Below are 15,318 nucleotides of genomic sequence, written 5' to 3' on the forward strand. Positions count from 1 at the left end.
GCGGGACCTCTCTCCATGGCAACGGGAGCCGGAGCCGCCGGGGTGCTGAGGGGTTGCCGCACCGTACTGCACCGAGCTGTACCGCGCTGTACCGCATCGCCCCGTACTGTACCGTGTCGTGCCGCCCAGAGCCGCTCCGCGGTGCCGAGCCCCGCAGATCCTCAGGAGGACGCCCCCTTCATCCCCGCGATCAGGAGACACCTCGCCCTTAAGCAGCAGCGGCTGCCCTCCCGCTGCAGGAGGACCGAAAGGTAACATCGCCGGTCCCGGGCCGCCCCCGAGGCGGCGGTGTCCCCTCCGGTGGCGAAGGGGGCCGGCGGGAGGCGCCCCGCGGGCGCGGAGCGAGGCGGAGGCCTGGGAGCGAGGCAGCTCCTGTCAGGGAGAGCTCGGCCGCCGCGGAGCGGGAGCGGGAGCGGGGCGGGGGGGCGGTGGTTTGTCCGCCTTCCCGCCTGTCAGGTTTGAAAACGGAGTAGCGGTGATGCGGGGAAACGGGGCGCGCCGAGGTGCCCCGGGAGGCGGGCGGGCGGGAACATCCCGGAGGGGAGAGGGGCTGTCTGGCGGATCGGGGGATGGAGGGAGCGGCAGAGGAGAGCAAGCGAAGTTTGGGGTGGGAAGGAGGCTCCGCGGGCTGCCCTCCCGTGCCCCGGGCTGTCTGCAGGGTGCCCGCAGCCCGGCAGCCGCTTTCCAGGAAGTAACAGCTCAGCGGCCCCTGAGCGACGTGTAAGCACCGGGAAAAATTAATGCATACCTGGCAGCAGCAGCAGAGTCCTGACCGGCTGGCAATTACACAACGGCAGGAAAATCTTGGCAGCTTTGTCCAGCAGACGGGACTGGTTTCACTAGCAAATGTCTCGCTTTTGAAGATGGTGCTCATGGTACTATTGCTGGGGGACAGAGGTAACGTACTGTGGTGTCAGACTCACCGCCGTGCTGGGAAAATATTCCAAAAGGATGAAACGTGGTGGTAGAGAGGTAACTTTTTCCGGAAATGAACATGGCTATGGTTTCCAGAAGGGTTCACGTTTGGCATCGCTTTTTAGTCAGCCTGTGGGAGGAAAAGTATTTGCTAAGTATTTGCTGTGGAGAAATAACGTCCAATGTTTTACCATCACAGTAACAATAGTGATGCCCCGGTACACCATGGTGTCAGTTTGAGCGTGGAGGTGTGGCTGGGGATTTGTCATCTGGTTTTCTCCCCCTCTAAAAAGAGTCTTGTAGTTGACTTTGTAATTGGTGCAATTCTGCCCCAAATTCTGAAGTGGCAGTGCCACTCAACTCAGCAGAGTAGCACGGGAAGCATCACTACTCTAATGACCACATAGGAGATGAAGAGCCACTCAAAAATTGTTTGAAACCATCTTTTCTTGTAATTTTTATGGGATTCTGCTTAAGACTTACCAAGTGTTTACCTGAGAAGCCCACAATTCTGTGAGCACTTAAAATCCATTTCTGCCTCTTACTGTCCTTTTCTACACTCATCTTGTAGAGTCACAGTGCCACATCCATCATGAGCTGCCACTTATTAACCTGATTATATACAGTACCTCCTTACTGTGATTAAGCATTTTCCCTCTTAATCACTACTGTAATGTTTTGGGCAGTGGTAGTATTTAATTTTAGAATAAGAAAGGTAATTATATTTTAAAAATAACAAAAGCCTGTCTTCAAAGAAGTTGTATTGTAGTAGAACAAGGTAAATGTCTTTGACTTCTAACCAAGAGAACTAAACAAAAAAAAAAAAAAAAAGGAGGAAAAGAAAATTCTGAATTAATAATGCCCTTTGGGTCTGCTTAAAACTTCCATTAGCTGTTGGGTATGAAGGCATCTAATGTAGGCATCAGATGTAACTTTGCTAGTGACTTGATGCTATAATACAGCTTTAGATACCATTGTTTGGGATCTGAAATTATGTTCAGGAAACCACATCAAGCAAATAAAAACTGTGCAAAACAAAAAGAATATTTTCTGTAGGGCTAAGGAGAAGTTTCTCTAACTTGGCTGTGGAGTTATGGTAGTATTGCATAAACTTTTGGTTCATAGAAGCCAAGTTAAAAGCTTTCTGTCAAAAGCTTCCCCCAGGTGATACGTGTGTAACTGAAAGGGGAGAACAGTAGTTCTTGCAGATAATAAAACAAATAAAATACTGTTATATTGACTCAAATGTCACAGGTGTGAAAATATTGACTTACACTTCTAGTGATACACTGACTAAACAACAGACAGATAAAATCCTTTATTGTGAAGTTAAAAGCCCGTATCAGAGTTGCCTTGATTTGAGCTCCTGTGCAACAAAGGTGTTTATCTAGGGAGGTATTGTCCTGGTCTGTTTGATTGCTCAGTAAGCAGAACACATCTCTCTAAAGTTTCTGTAAGATACATTGTAGATACAAGTCTTGGAGATAGGGATATGCTTGTAATAAGCTAAAACCATGTCCAGTTAAGCCAAAAAAAAAAAAAAAAAAAAAAAAAGAAATCACAGGCTAAATTAATGTTAATTTCAACAGTTTTTGTTGCTACTTACTCTGCACTATATGACAGTGGAAGAATGAAAGAAACTGCATTTTATTAGAAACTTTTAAATCATATTCAGTTGTAAATATTCATCGTAGGTAATTCAGGAAATATATAGAGACCCTTTTCTTGATCATTTTTCTCATACTTTATATTCTTTACAAAAGAACAGTGAGGTATTTATGCATATTTGGATTCCTAAGAAAGCAAAAATCAGTGGCAACTAGCAAATTATGGAAATACTTCCTATTAGGAAGCTAATATTAAGTACCTAAATATTTGTAAATCTAGCCCATATCAATAGATCCAGATTTATTCTTGTTGAATATTTTGTATTTTCTTTCCAAAGAGGGAAAGCAGTGCCTTGAAGTCCTGCAGCTTTCAAGTTTTACTGTAGCATCATCATTCACTGTTGACTAGAGGAAAATGCATATTAATGTAACAATTGAAATACTTTTGTAGTTAGGATTTGGGTTTGACCAAGTACTTAAGTTTCACGTAGCATATTAGAAACAAGATTGCTTTTTACACCAGCACTGGCAAAGTTGCTTTTCAGGTTTGCACAAAATGAGTTAGTGAGATTCTAAGTGTTCTGTTGTATCTTGTTCTCAATTGAAACTGAATTTATAGTACTGGAAGCTGTATTTGTAGTGGTAATTATTTTTTAATATGCTTTTGAAGTTGATGCAAGTGTTATCAAGTATTCATTGAATTTGGTGCAAGTTTTTGCTTGAGTGTTGGCTTCATAAATCTGTTTTTTAGCCAACTTCATTGGAAAGAATTGATAAAATCATGCAAATTCCTTTTAAAAACAAGGCCAATATCTCAGCATTCTTCAGTTAGTAAGATACCTTTGTAGACACTGATATTTATTTTTTTCTGAAATGAAATGGCAGGTAGTAACAGAAATATGTGTGTGTATTTGTGTGTGCACAGATTCTTAAACACTGAATCATTAACATTGCAACAAGAAGGAAAACCAATTTTCTTTCCAAACTTGGAAAGCACCTGTAGCAGCAGCCATGTGTTTTGCTTCGTGGCATCTTTATTTCTGGATGTACAGTTGCTCTGTAAATACTACTTGATTCTTTCTCACTTGAGCATTCATAGTCTGTGTTTCAGTATAGTATCCCCCAGGATTTGGTGACTCATCCAATAAAACAGCTGAAGTGTATTTTTTTTTTTAAAAGGCTCTGTCAGCAAATGTTGCACTGCACACAGTTGAGTTGTGCTGTCTTTACTGAGAAACTGAAAAAAGAGGCTGTTCTGTTAACCAACTTTTAACTTTAAAGAGAATGAAGCAGCTTAAGTGCCATGAGAAAAATATAACAAATGCAAATTAAAAGAAAATAATTTAAGCAAAATAAAAAGGGGTGAATATAAAGGATTCTACTGCCTTTATGTAGTTAAATAATACTGTTTTAAATAAAATTACATTTATGTACAGTGTTAAAATGCTTCTTGGAAAAATCAGAAATGTCTCCCAGGGCAGACAACTGAGTGGGATGTATTCTAACAAAAGATTAGGACAGCATGTCCATGTTGAAACCTGTTGAATATTGGCTAGAAAGGGAGAAAGAACATCTGAATTGTGAGGTTAATGTACAACTTTGATGGAAGGAAAAAAATGCTTGAAGAATGGTGAAGAGAACACTTACAGCTTGTGTGGGTGGGACATTTATTCAATGAGAAGAGAGGGAAAAATTATGCTTACATATTAACTTTGAAAAGGATTAATTCTGATTTGGGGAGAAAAGTATGCAGGTGTTCCTCTATTTTGAAAGATAACTTGTAAAGGATAAATATTGAACAACAGCTTGTGTAACAGTGTAGAAATTAAACTCCTAGCTCCAGCAAACCAGCCTAGGTTTAAGGGATTTGTTCATTTGTTTGTGTGTTTGCTTGTTTAAAAGGAGTGACCTAGGAGAAGCTAATCAGACTTGCTGCTTGGATCTGACAGCAGTGCTGACATTCCATCTAATAACACTCAATATGGCATTTTAAGATAATGAGGAAACCTTGTATAAAAATGGCCTTTAAAAATTAAAGCTGTATTCAGTTGCTAAGTTTTAGTGTTATCTGAGAGCAGAACATGTGGGAAGAGGTTTATTACAGGTGTAGGAATGTAAATTATGTAGGCATGTAAAAAAAATTCTCATCTGTACAGTATAATATAATTTATGTTAATTTTTGTGACTCACTCTCGTTTCAGATGAAGTGGCTGTCAGTCCTGCCCCAGCAGTGTGTTTTCCTGCTGACATGTCTTCTAATGGTCTTGGAAGCTGTACCCATAGACATAGATAAGACAAAAGTTAAAGGACAAGGCCATGCAGAAGGAGAGAAGGTAGAAAATCCAGTAAGTGTAATGAAATTTATCTAATTAAGTATTTTTTCCTAATTGTTAGAAACCTGTTAGAGCAAACTCCCTTCCTGAAATGTTCCTTTACTGCTGGTATTAGGCTGTTTTGTTGTACAGTCAACCATCTAGTATAGTGAGTTTCCATGTAAATTTTTTTCTTTTTAAATTTTTTTCCCTATGACCTGCTATAGATGAGGGGGTACATGGAAGGAATTCCCCAGTTTGCAACAGGTAGAATTGCTTACTCTTCCATAGAGACTTTTTTCAAGTGATTGAGTAGTGGCTTAGGAAATTCCACTCAGTGATTCCAGTAGTGTTTCAAATAGCACAGTGGTGAATTAATTGCACTGTTTAAAAGAGAAACAAGCAGTGTGACAGGTGCCTGTGTATGGTATGGATTCCTAAACACTTTTTGCCTCTTCTTGTCATTTGCTGAAGCAAATGAATCATGAGAGTAAGTTGTTACAGGGCAATGATACCAATCAGAAAAATAAATTTACATAAGAGAGTATACGGCCTGTGTTGCTGAGATTTGAGTGTCAGTTTAATCATTGTATTTAAACAAAATTAAATATTGGTTACTGTATTATTTTCTCAATTTCACATTGTTTTTTGAAGGATACAGGACTGTATTATGATGAATATCTCAGGCAAGTAATAGATGTCTTGGAAACAGATAAGCATTTCAGGGAGAAGCTCCAGACTGCTGACATAGAAGAAATAAAGGTAGGTACAAAAAAAGAGCAAAATTAAGGTTAATTAAATCCATACTAATGAGCCATGTATGTTGCATTCTTTCCTCCTTTCTTCATACTCCTCTCAATTTGTGTCAGCTAAAATTTCCTTGCATTTTATTTACTTAGGTATTTAACTCTTATTAGATCTTTGTCTTTAGCCAAGGGACAGCACAACTTCTGTTTGTTAAGAGTTTTCCATAACATAAAAGCTCCCCCAGCAATATATATTTGAATGCATAGTTTCTGCCCTCTGCCTTTATGCTAAAAAACCAGTTTCAGCCATACAGCTGGGTGAACCTTCATGCCCACCAAAACTGCTGGAAACACAGCTTGCACTCACTGTTGCTTGCTGAGTAATTTGAAGCAGTTTTGCACCTAAAGGTGCATCTGCCTTGTGAGGCTAAGCAGTGTGTCACAAATGAGTGTGAAGACATGGGAGAGAATTACAAGAAAGTCAGATTTTGAAGTCTGAGGAAATTGAGGAGTTGTGCTAGAGGTAAAGCCAGTGTATATAGGAATAAAGGAATCCTGTGGCTCTCTCCATACTGTCCTTTCTTTTGTGCCAATCTACACAGCATTTTCTCCAAAACCTCACCACATTCTTGTCTTTTCTGCTTTAGTTCCTGGCTCTAGGTGGTGGCTGTTCTGTATTCCCCTTTATGAGCTAGAAATTCAGCAAGGGACAGGTAGGACACAGATTAAAGTGACAGACTTAAGGAGGAGATCCTGCCTTTTCCATTTCCTTTAATGTCTCATGTTGCCATTGGCAGCTTTTGGCTCCTTTTTCTTCCGTGCTGCATCTCATGTAACACTTGAAGGTTACCATCCATTTCCAGATCCTGATAAATATTTTTGAAGTACACATGGGTGGCTGTTTCTCTGCTTTTACTTTCTGTCAAGTCACAGGTGTCATCAAGTGGAAGAAACAGCACTTTGTGTGCATCTCACTGTTCTTTTGAGCTAATTTGAGAATATTTGATGAAGAAATTTGTCACTTCATAAACATGATTAGGTATTGCTGCTTCAAGGTCATGGTTTTGCTCTTTGGAGGAGCAAGATACTTAGAAATTCTTTTCAAACAGCTTTTCAGATTTCTCTCTATAACCATAGACTGAAAAAATGTTTATTCTGCTTTTTGAAAAATTGTTGATATTCTCACAGTGTGGGTTACAGTCTAGCAGCTCATGTCTAATGGGAATTTTAAAGGCTTCTTTCTTCTAGTTTTTGTACATTCCTTTTGTTTTTTGACAGAGTGGAAAACTAAGCAAAGAGCTTGATTTAGTAAGCCACCATGTGAGAACACGTCTGGATGAACTAAAAAGACAAGAGGTGGCAAGATTAAGAATGTTAATTAAAGCTAAAATGGATTCTGTTCAAGGTAAGAATGCAAAACTTAACTGGATGATTAACAGGTAGGACTGTGCTGGAGAAGTGCCCAAAGTCCATCAGTTATGCTTTGCTGTCAACAAAAATGACTGTAAGCTGAAAGTGAGTGCTCTTTCAGGGCTGGACTAGGGCCAGTAAAACACCATCTTCCTAGGAAACTGAGGAGAAGAGAAAAGCCACCTGTATTTTATAAGTAACTAAACTTGATTTTGGAAGTATATTTTTCTTCCAATCCTTTTTCAACATCTTTTTATTTTTGTAGTATATCAATTTATAGATTACTCACTGAGAACTAGTAACATGGTAGTATTAAGAATAAAACATGACATAGCATTTCATGGCTTTACAGGGTAGAAAATGAATTTTACAGTCAATTAAGACAAAAGTTTTTCCTTTTTCTCTTTCTAAGACTCTTTCCTGTCAATCAGAGTTACTTACAGATTTATAAAGAACAATAAACATCTCAGTTTAGAAGATTATTTTTCTTATTTTTGGGGAAATCTGAAGTTCCTGAATAAGGAAGAACAGTTGGAGTGAAAAAAAATTCTCCATAGCATTTTCTTAATTGCTAATGAAATCATACAGACTCAGGCAATTTCTCTTAATGAATACAGGTTTCTAATGGTTCTGAGTGCTGTATATTTGTGTGGTAAATGGTCCTATCCCTTTTTATTTCTTACTACTGAAGAATTTTTAAGTTTACATTTAGAACTAATTCTGCAAATTTCTTAGTAGTGGTTTCTTTTTGAAGAGAATTAGTTGCTCATAAACAAAGATCCTAATGATGGACTTTATGAACTTGTCTTTGATATCCTGTTTTTTACAAGGAAGCTCTAATAAGAAGGGCTTAATTTGCCTTTGTAGGTAACTATTGCATTTATATTTGCCTGATGTAGATACTGCAGTGTTGCTTCTAAAGTGAAAAAATTATTTAGTCATCAGGGAGTCTGAGGTACTTCCAAGCACAAGTTTCCATATGCAAATTTTTAACTTCCTGATCTTGTTTGTTTTCAAACTTATTTTAATATTTTACATTTGTACCTTATTCTTTCAGACACAGGTATAGACCATCAGGCTCTCCTGAAACAGTTTGAGCACCTGAACCATCAAAATCCTGATACATTTGAGCCTAAAGACTTAGATATGTTAATCAAAGCAGTAAGTACCAAATAACTGTTGGGGGTTTTGGTATTAATTATTATGGGTTTTTTCTCAGTTAAAGGAAAATTCTTCTTTACATACATCACTTTTTCATAAATGGAATACAGTTTTTATTTTCAGGAAAAAAGTCAGCTGTCTCTTGCACACTTGAGAGCTGCTGGTAGTGTACATTATACTAAAGCACCCATAAATTTTGTGGTGGCATCTAAACAGGGCTTGCATTCATGTACCAGTACAAACAACTTCAGGAATAAAATACACCTTTCTGGGAGTATTTAAATAAAATAGAGTTTTGACAGAGGTATATTTTCCCTGATTGTATTTTCTGATTTCTCTTTCTAAATGATTTGTATCACAGAATGGCATAAATAATCATCCTTAAGTGAGCCATTTGAATTTCAGGATCTATTTACATATATGTCAAGCTGAAGAACCACAGCAGTGTAGAATTGAAAATCTCAATATTAGAAATAGCATATGCTGGGCATGGGATTTTATGTTTATTTAGCAGATTTAGCATCAATCACAGGTGGGAGGCAGGTGTGCAGAACATGTTTGTTGAGCAGATGCAGTTCAGCTAAGCATGGCATGGCTTCTGTCAGCTGCTGGAAAAAATACACTTCCCTTTAGTCTCAGATATGCTTCAGAGAGCACTGCATGTCTGACATGAGAATTTGTCAGTTTTTATAATTTCAAAATAAATTGAAAGATAAGGTAAGGTATATTTTAAGCTTTCTGTAATTTTCGTGGATTTTTTTTTTTTTTACCCTTGGAAAATGTTCTTAATTTTCTGGAAAGTTATTTTCTACAAAAATATTTCAAAGTTTCTTGCCATTTCTAAGCATCACTCTGGGAAAATTTCTGGTTGGCTAGGAGAAGCATGTCCTCAGCAGGGCAGCTCTCTCACCTAAGGTGTTATTTTTCTTTTCTCATTTCTCAGCTGAAATACTGACAGTGTAATGGGCATGTTAGGGGGTCTTTGCTTTGAAATTGTTTTTGAAAAGTTTCAGTGAATCTGAAAATGAGAATGTAAAAAATGGTGATACTGTATCAAGTACAAACATGTTACTTTGAAAAGCACTACCACAACATCCTTTAATACCTTAAGCTGCCTGAAACTCTATACAAGTTCTTATCAGAAATTCTCCCATCACACCCTTACTCTCCCTATAATTGTTTGGGTTTTTTACTTAATCTGTATTAAGCTACTGCAGACTGACTCAAATTAATAACAAATGTACATTTTTCATTAAACTATAGGATAACCTACAAATGCTCTTATTCTGTAATGAACAAGGTCTAAAAGATACTGTTTGAAACTGTGCTTTAGTTAGTATGGAACGTGATTAATTCATTGTTAACTGATGAGAAAGGACACCCTCATGCCTTCCTACACTACTGTGTAGTTGTGAAAATTGTCTAGCAGCTGGAACCCTTGCAAATTCTGTAAAAAGAGGAAAGTGAGAAGAGTTGGTTTCATATCACTGTCACGTGAAAGGAAACCCTCATCCACTCTACCTCTTGTTTGAAAGGAGAATGGCAATATGGGCAGCCTTGCCCACAGATCTGAACAATACAGTGTTTTTAATGTCATACGTGTTAACATAATCATGTGACATAATCATATGTCTACACATGTTCATGTTTTTAGGCCACAAATGACCTGGAAAACTATGATAAGACCCGACATGAGGAGTTTAAGAAATATGAGATGATGAAAGAGCATGAGAGGAGGGAGTATTTGAAAACACTGGATGAAGAAAAGAGGCAGCGAGAGGAGTCCAAATTTGAGGAGATGAAGAAAAAGCATGGAGATCATCCTAAAGTTCACCATCCTGTAAGGCCATGGTCTGTTCTTACATGAGTGGTTGGAAGCTTTCCTTTCCAGAGAGCAAAAGCTAGTAAAGAGAAGGGTATATCTTGTTTGTTCTCAGCATTTGCATCTTCTCATTGAGATAGGAGCAGTGTGGGAACAGTGCTGAGAGCATTAGAAAAGCTGCTACATACAGCACGTTTTTTTCTGTGGAACATGCTATTTTGCTAGCAGTACCACTATTTACAAAAAAAGGTAAAATTGTTGAGTTAGAAAGTAGAACAGTATTCAGCTCTGTAAGGATGTCTTTGTGGTATGCCTGGCCTGCAAGGAAATGCATCACAGCTCTGCTTGCTCTAGAAAAGGCAAACTGATTTAACTCCTTGCAGCCAGGGTTTCCAGATGTGCCTGTGGGGCCATAACTGATTATTACAGGTGTTCACATCCACAGAATAAGCATTTCCTTGGCACTCCCTCTTTCTCTGGCCCATTCTGTCTCATGAAAGTGTTAGACCTGGTCAAAAGGGAATTCAAGAAAATTCTATTGATTTCATTTGCAACCTGACTAGTGAGAAAATAATAATGCAGAAAAATTACATTTAATCATTTTTTTGAATAGTTTTTCTTTGTAACCAATCTATAGGGAAGCAAAGATCAACTGAAAGAGGTGTGGGAAGAAGCAGATGGACTAGATCCTAATGAATTTGACCCCAAAACATTTTTCAAATTACACGGTAAGAAGTTCAAGTTTAACTTAATAGAAAAGACCTTTTGTTATCTTCTGCTGAGGGCAAGTTTGTCATATGCCAGGGAAATTTGCAGAAATCTGAAGAGTATAGAGAAGAAAATGCTTATGTGTTATTTCTAAGTTTAAGATAACTGCAAAGTTACATGAGGTTTCAAAGTTGAAAACAGAGTTTTGTTTAACTATTCCTAAAATCATACAGGCAATAGCCAGTGGTGATTCCTCAGGCAATTATAGGTAGAGGGCTGTCCATAACTATAAATTTTCTTATACATTGCATACTAGGAATAAGTCTTCAGAGGTGTGTGTGGGAAACCTTGATTTCTCATCATCTCATCTGCAGATAAGTGCCAGACACCCCTTATCAGTGGTCACAGAAATGCTAAGCCTCTTCAGAAGTTTCAAGATTGTCTTAATAAAGCCAAATGCCCCAAACCACAATGCTCCCAGTGCTAGCTCTCCATAATTCTGAGCAGTGTGCAGCTAGAGGCTATAAAACAGTAGGAGAGATGAAGATGCATCTCAATGAGCATTTGCTTTAAATGTGATTATATGTGTAAGTAGCCTTATATTCTGACATTGTTAAATGCTTTGTTATAAAGCACCCTTAATCAAGTCCTTCCTGTTACTGAGCTGTGAAGGGTTGAGCAATATATAGAATTTGACTAATCCCCAATATGGTAAATTAACTAAAGAAAAGTGTTTCAGCTTGAGTCTGAACTTTCCTTTTGGTTTATAAAATGTATAGATACTAGAGTTATTAAACCTTTTTTTCTTTATGGAAAGAGATCTTAAAAAATAATTTTCTGGAATTATTAGCTTTTTTGTGCAAGTATTACTAGAAGAGAAATAGCTGAAATAACCTTTTACCTGAGAGCTTAGTGTGTAAAAGAACTTAAAGACAATTAAACAGAATTGTTGTATAATAACATTTATCTGAAGTTTATCTGCACATTTGTCTTTCAGTTTCAGAGGCAATATAACAATATTCAGAGTAGAATGTAGAGTAAAAGATTCACCACGTAATGAAAAAAGTCATATTACAGTGATCTCTTCTCCAGAGCTGCATATTTATATAGATTTTCCCATAATTATTTAGATATTTTGGAGAGTCATACTGTTGGTTAACAAAGCTTATCTACAGATTTTTGTTTCTCCTGAACCTATTCACAAATGTAGTTATTAAACTGGGACAACTTATTCTCAGCAACAATTTTTGGCAGTTGCACTTCCTGCAATTTTGTTATGACCTATTTCAGTTTGCTAATCTAAGAAGCAGGAAGATTGCTCCAGGCCTGTCCAACTAACCAACCAAAAAGGGCAATACAGGTCAACCAGTGCCTGATAAAAACCTAGACAGAAAAAACAGCTTTTGTAACCATCTTGTTAAATGAGTTTTTTAATCATAGAGAACTATTACACATATCACTTCCTGTGCATACTGAACTTGTATTTTCAACACTTCTTTTTGTAGATGTCAACAATGATGGTTTTCTGGATGAGCAAGAATTAGAAGCCCTATTTACTAAAGAGGTAAAAAAATAAAAGTTCAGAAACTTTGTTTTAGTAAATGGTTACAGGGATGTCTGTATTTTTTCCAAGTATATTTGGGGACTTAGGGCAAGTTTTGTGCAGCCTTGTGTTTCTACAAAAGTGCCAAAACATCAGCAAGGAAAATATTCCTTGAAGAATATTGAAGAAGAATAAGAATATTAAGCACTCAATTTGACTTGTGATATCCTGAATACATACAGGGTCAGCTGCATGCTCTGGTGAAAAAGCTACTCTCTCCTGTTCCAGAAACCTCATGGAAGCTGCCTGCTTTGAATCAAATCAGGACTGTGCATGCCATGGTCAATTTACTGTAATGTCCACAGCACTGAATTACAACAGACTGCACAAATTAACTGAAAACTTCATTCTCAGCAGTGAAAGGCTCACTTGTTGCTTAAATACTATGCTAAAAGAGGAGAATTACACACACTCTCTGTTGGAAAAAAAGTCTGTTCCAAATATGCTCTGTCATTTGAATGAGCAGCCCTTTCTCCAAACTAATATTTGCTAATTTTGAATTTCAGCTCGAGAAAGTTTATGATCCCAAAAATGAAGAGGATGACATGGTTGAAATGGAAGAAGAGAGGCTGAGAATGAGAGAACACGTAATGAACGAGGTGGGGACTGATTTCCTTTCCTCCTTTGTTAAAGAAACACAGTTCTCCTGACATGGATAGTTCTCCAAATACAGCATAAAGAGATGACCTGACACACTGAATGCTCTTTGTGCTGGGATTCACATAAAGCTACAAATCTCAAGCCCTGTCCCCACATTCTGATGTAAATGCCAAGCTCCAATAGAAATTCCCTGTGACTTTTGTGTCAGACAGGGAAGATGCTAAATATGCTTTTGCACTTGGTAAATGGGTAAGATTTACATGTGAGAAGAGGGAGGTGAGCAAGGTCTTTGATGTAGCTCCCCTTATCCCTTCAGAAGAGAGCTCAGAGTTCAAGGTGTCATTTATGACAGTGAATATCTTTACTGGTTTCAACAGGAAAAAGAAAAGGATGTTTTGAACCATGGTGTTACTCATAGTGCACCTTTTCTGCAGTCAACTCTATTACTTAAGCTTATTGCAGAAGCAAGCTTGGTATTCTATTAATCATAGAGGGAATAATTTCCTACCATCCTCTTAAAAGATTCTGACACAATTCAAGTGGTTTGTGGGTTTTTTTTGTTTATTTTAAAACCTCCCTATCCAACAGTGGAGATTACTCTGAGTTACAGTGTTATTACAAAATTATTACCAGAAATCTACAAAACATTTTGCTCAAAAAAATACTGAGTGCCCCTATTGATGGTGGGACTGTGACCAAAAGTAATGTTTCCAATAAACCTTAATGAATTTTGAACTAAAATGTGAGGATTTACTTTTCATTTCTGTTAAGCTGTATGAGCTTGTGGGAGTTGTTTTCAGAAGATGATGCAGGCAATCCCTTGAATGTGGGACAGTAAAGAAGATGCGTGCATAATGAAATTAAACATCAAAACCCATTCTTTTGAGTTGAGTTTAATTTTTTTGCTTCTAACAGGTTGACATCAACAAGGACCGGCTCGTGACTTTGGAAGAGTTCCTGCGAGCTACAGAGAAAAAAGAATTTTTGGAGCCAGATAGCTGGGAGGTAAGGAGAATGTATTGGAAGTGTGACACAGGGTACTATTAGTATCTCTCTAATCAAGAAACCAAGTGGCATTTCTCTGACCTTCACTGTTTTTTTGAGCTCTGTTTTGGTACATGTATGGTTAAGTTAAATGCAATGTAGAAAACGTTGCAGACTGATGTAATGCAGATGTAACCTCTATGGTCCCGGCACAAACAGAAAAGGTCTTGCGCCACCCTGTGGATTCTAGAAGAGTTTTTCAAATAAAAAGTGGACATTTTGTGTGTCAATCACTTTTAGGGGAAGACCTCAGCTGGAAGCATGAGAAATTTTTTCTCCTGCCTCTACATCTGTGGTAGAATTTTGCTGAGAAAATAGCTAAGAAAAAATTATTTACTGTTTCTTAGAGCGAGTGTACTGACCTTTACAGTGTGATGTCTGGGCATTTCAATGAACATTCTGAGGCAGGCGGTTTAGAGAACAGTACAGTTCAGCTAACAATAACTTCAGTGAGACAAAAGTAAAAAACATATGTAAGTATTCCTGAAAAAGTATTCACTTTTGTATGTATTTTCATGCAGACACTAGATCAACAGCAGCTCTTCACTGAAGATGAGCTGAAGGAATTTGAAAGTCATATTTCTCAGCAGGAAGATGAACTTAGAAAGAAGGCAGAAGATCTTCAGAAGCAAAAGGAGGAGCTACAAAGGCAGCATGACCAGCTTCAGGCTCAGAAACAAGAGCTTCAGCAGGTACACTTGAGAACAGAATTTTAAATTTTTTTTTTCTTTTCTGTATATGCATATTTAACAGCACATGATGATCCCCAACTCTGGAGCATTCTTTCCCTTGATTTCTCATAAGAAACCCAGCTAAATTCTAAACTAATGGTACCACAGCAAAATATAATTGAGTATTCAGGATTAGAACAAGCAGTGCAAGCATCTCAGCTCAGTAGTATACTCATTAGCAAAGACTTTACATAGTGGCAGCAAAATTTGTTTTAAGTGAATTCATTTATGCCACATCAAAGCAAGCTGACAGATTTAGATTTTTCAACTTTTGGTATTTTATTTTTCACCAGGTTGTAAAACAGATGGAGCAAAAGAAACTACAGCAAGGAAGTCCTCCTGCAGGACCTGCTGGAGAACTGAAATTCCAACCCCGTATGTATTTTTCTGTGTAGATACAGAAACTTTAAAATAAGATCTCCAATTTAAGAGTCATTAAAATTATTTTCTGATGCTGTTTATAAAATATGGTTCTGATGATGTCTGTAGAGAGGTTCACTAAGCTGTTTTTAAGAGGGAATTATGGAACTCTCCTAAAATACTTCTGAAATATCAGTGCTTTTAAGTCCATAATAAAAAAAAAGAGTTCTAACTGAAGGCATTAAATGGGCAGAGAAGAAGGACTGGGTTGTGCCCATCAGTTAAAAAATATTGAGATC

General features: G+C 37.8%; 1 protein-coding gene across 1 annotated transcript in view; it reads left to right on the forward strand.

Moving 5' to 3' along the window:
• Nucleotides 1-15,318, forward strand: part of NUCB2 (nucleobindin 2) — a 19,993-nt gene continuing 4,675 nt past the window's right edge. The window contains exons 1-12 of the mRNA XM_071762383.1: nucleotides 1-251; nucleotides 4,724-4,867; nucleotides 5,489-5,596; nucleotides 6,859-6,985; nucleotides 8,048-8,151; nucleotides 9,806-9,991; nucleotides 10,611-10,701; nucleotides 12,187-12,245; nucleotides 12,791-12,883; nucleotides 13,800-13,889; nucleotides 14,450-14,620; nucleotides 14,953-15,034. Coding sequence (XP_071618484.1) covers nucleotides 4,724-4,867; nucleotides 5,489-5,596; nucleotides 6,859-6,985; nucleotides 8,048-8,151; nucleotides 9,806-9,991; nucleotides 10,611-10,701; nucleotides 12,187-12,245; nucleotides 12,791-12,883; nucleotides 13,800-13,889; nucleotides 14,450-14,620; nucleotides 14,953-15,034 — 1,255 coding nt within the window. The 5' untranslated portion in view covers nucleotides 1-251. The remainder of the gene's footprint in view (nucleotides 252-4,723; nucleotides 4,868-5,488; nucleotides 5,597-6,858; nucleotides 6,986-8,047; nucleotides 8,152-9,805; nucleotides 9,992-10,610; nucleotides 10,702-12,186; nucleotides 12,246-12,790; nucleotides 12,884-13,799; nucleotides 13,890-14,449; nucleotides 14,621-14,952; nucleotides 15,035-15,318) is intronic.

Source organism: Heliangelus exortis, chromosome 18 (assembly GCF_036169615.1).
Source record: "Heliangelus exortis chromosome 18, bHelExo1.hap1, whole genome shotgun sequence".
NCBI lineage: Eukaryota > Metazoa > Chordata > Aves > Apodiformes > Trochilidae > Heliangelus > Heliangelus exortis.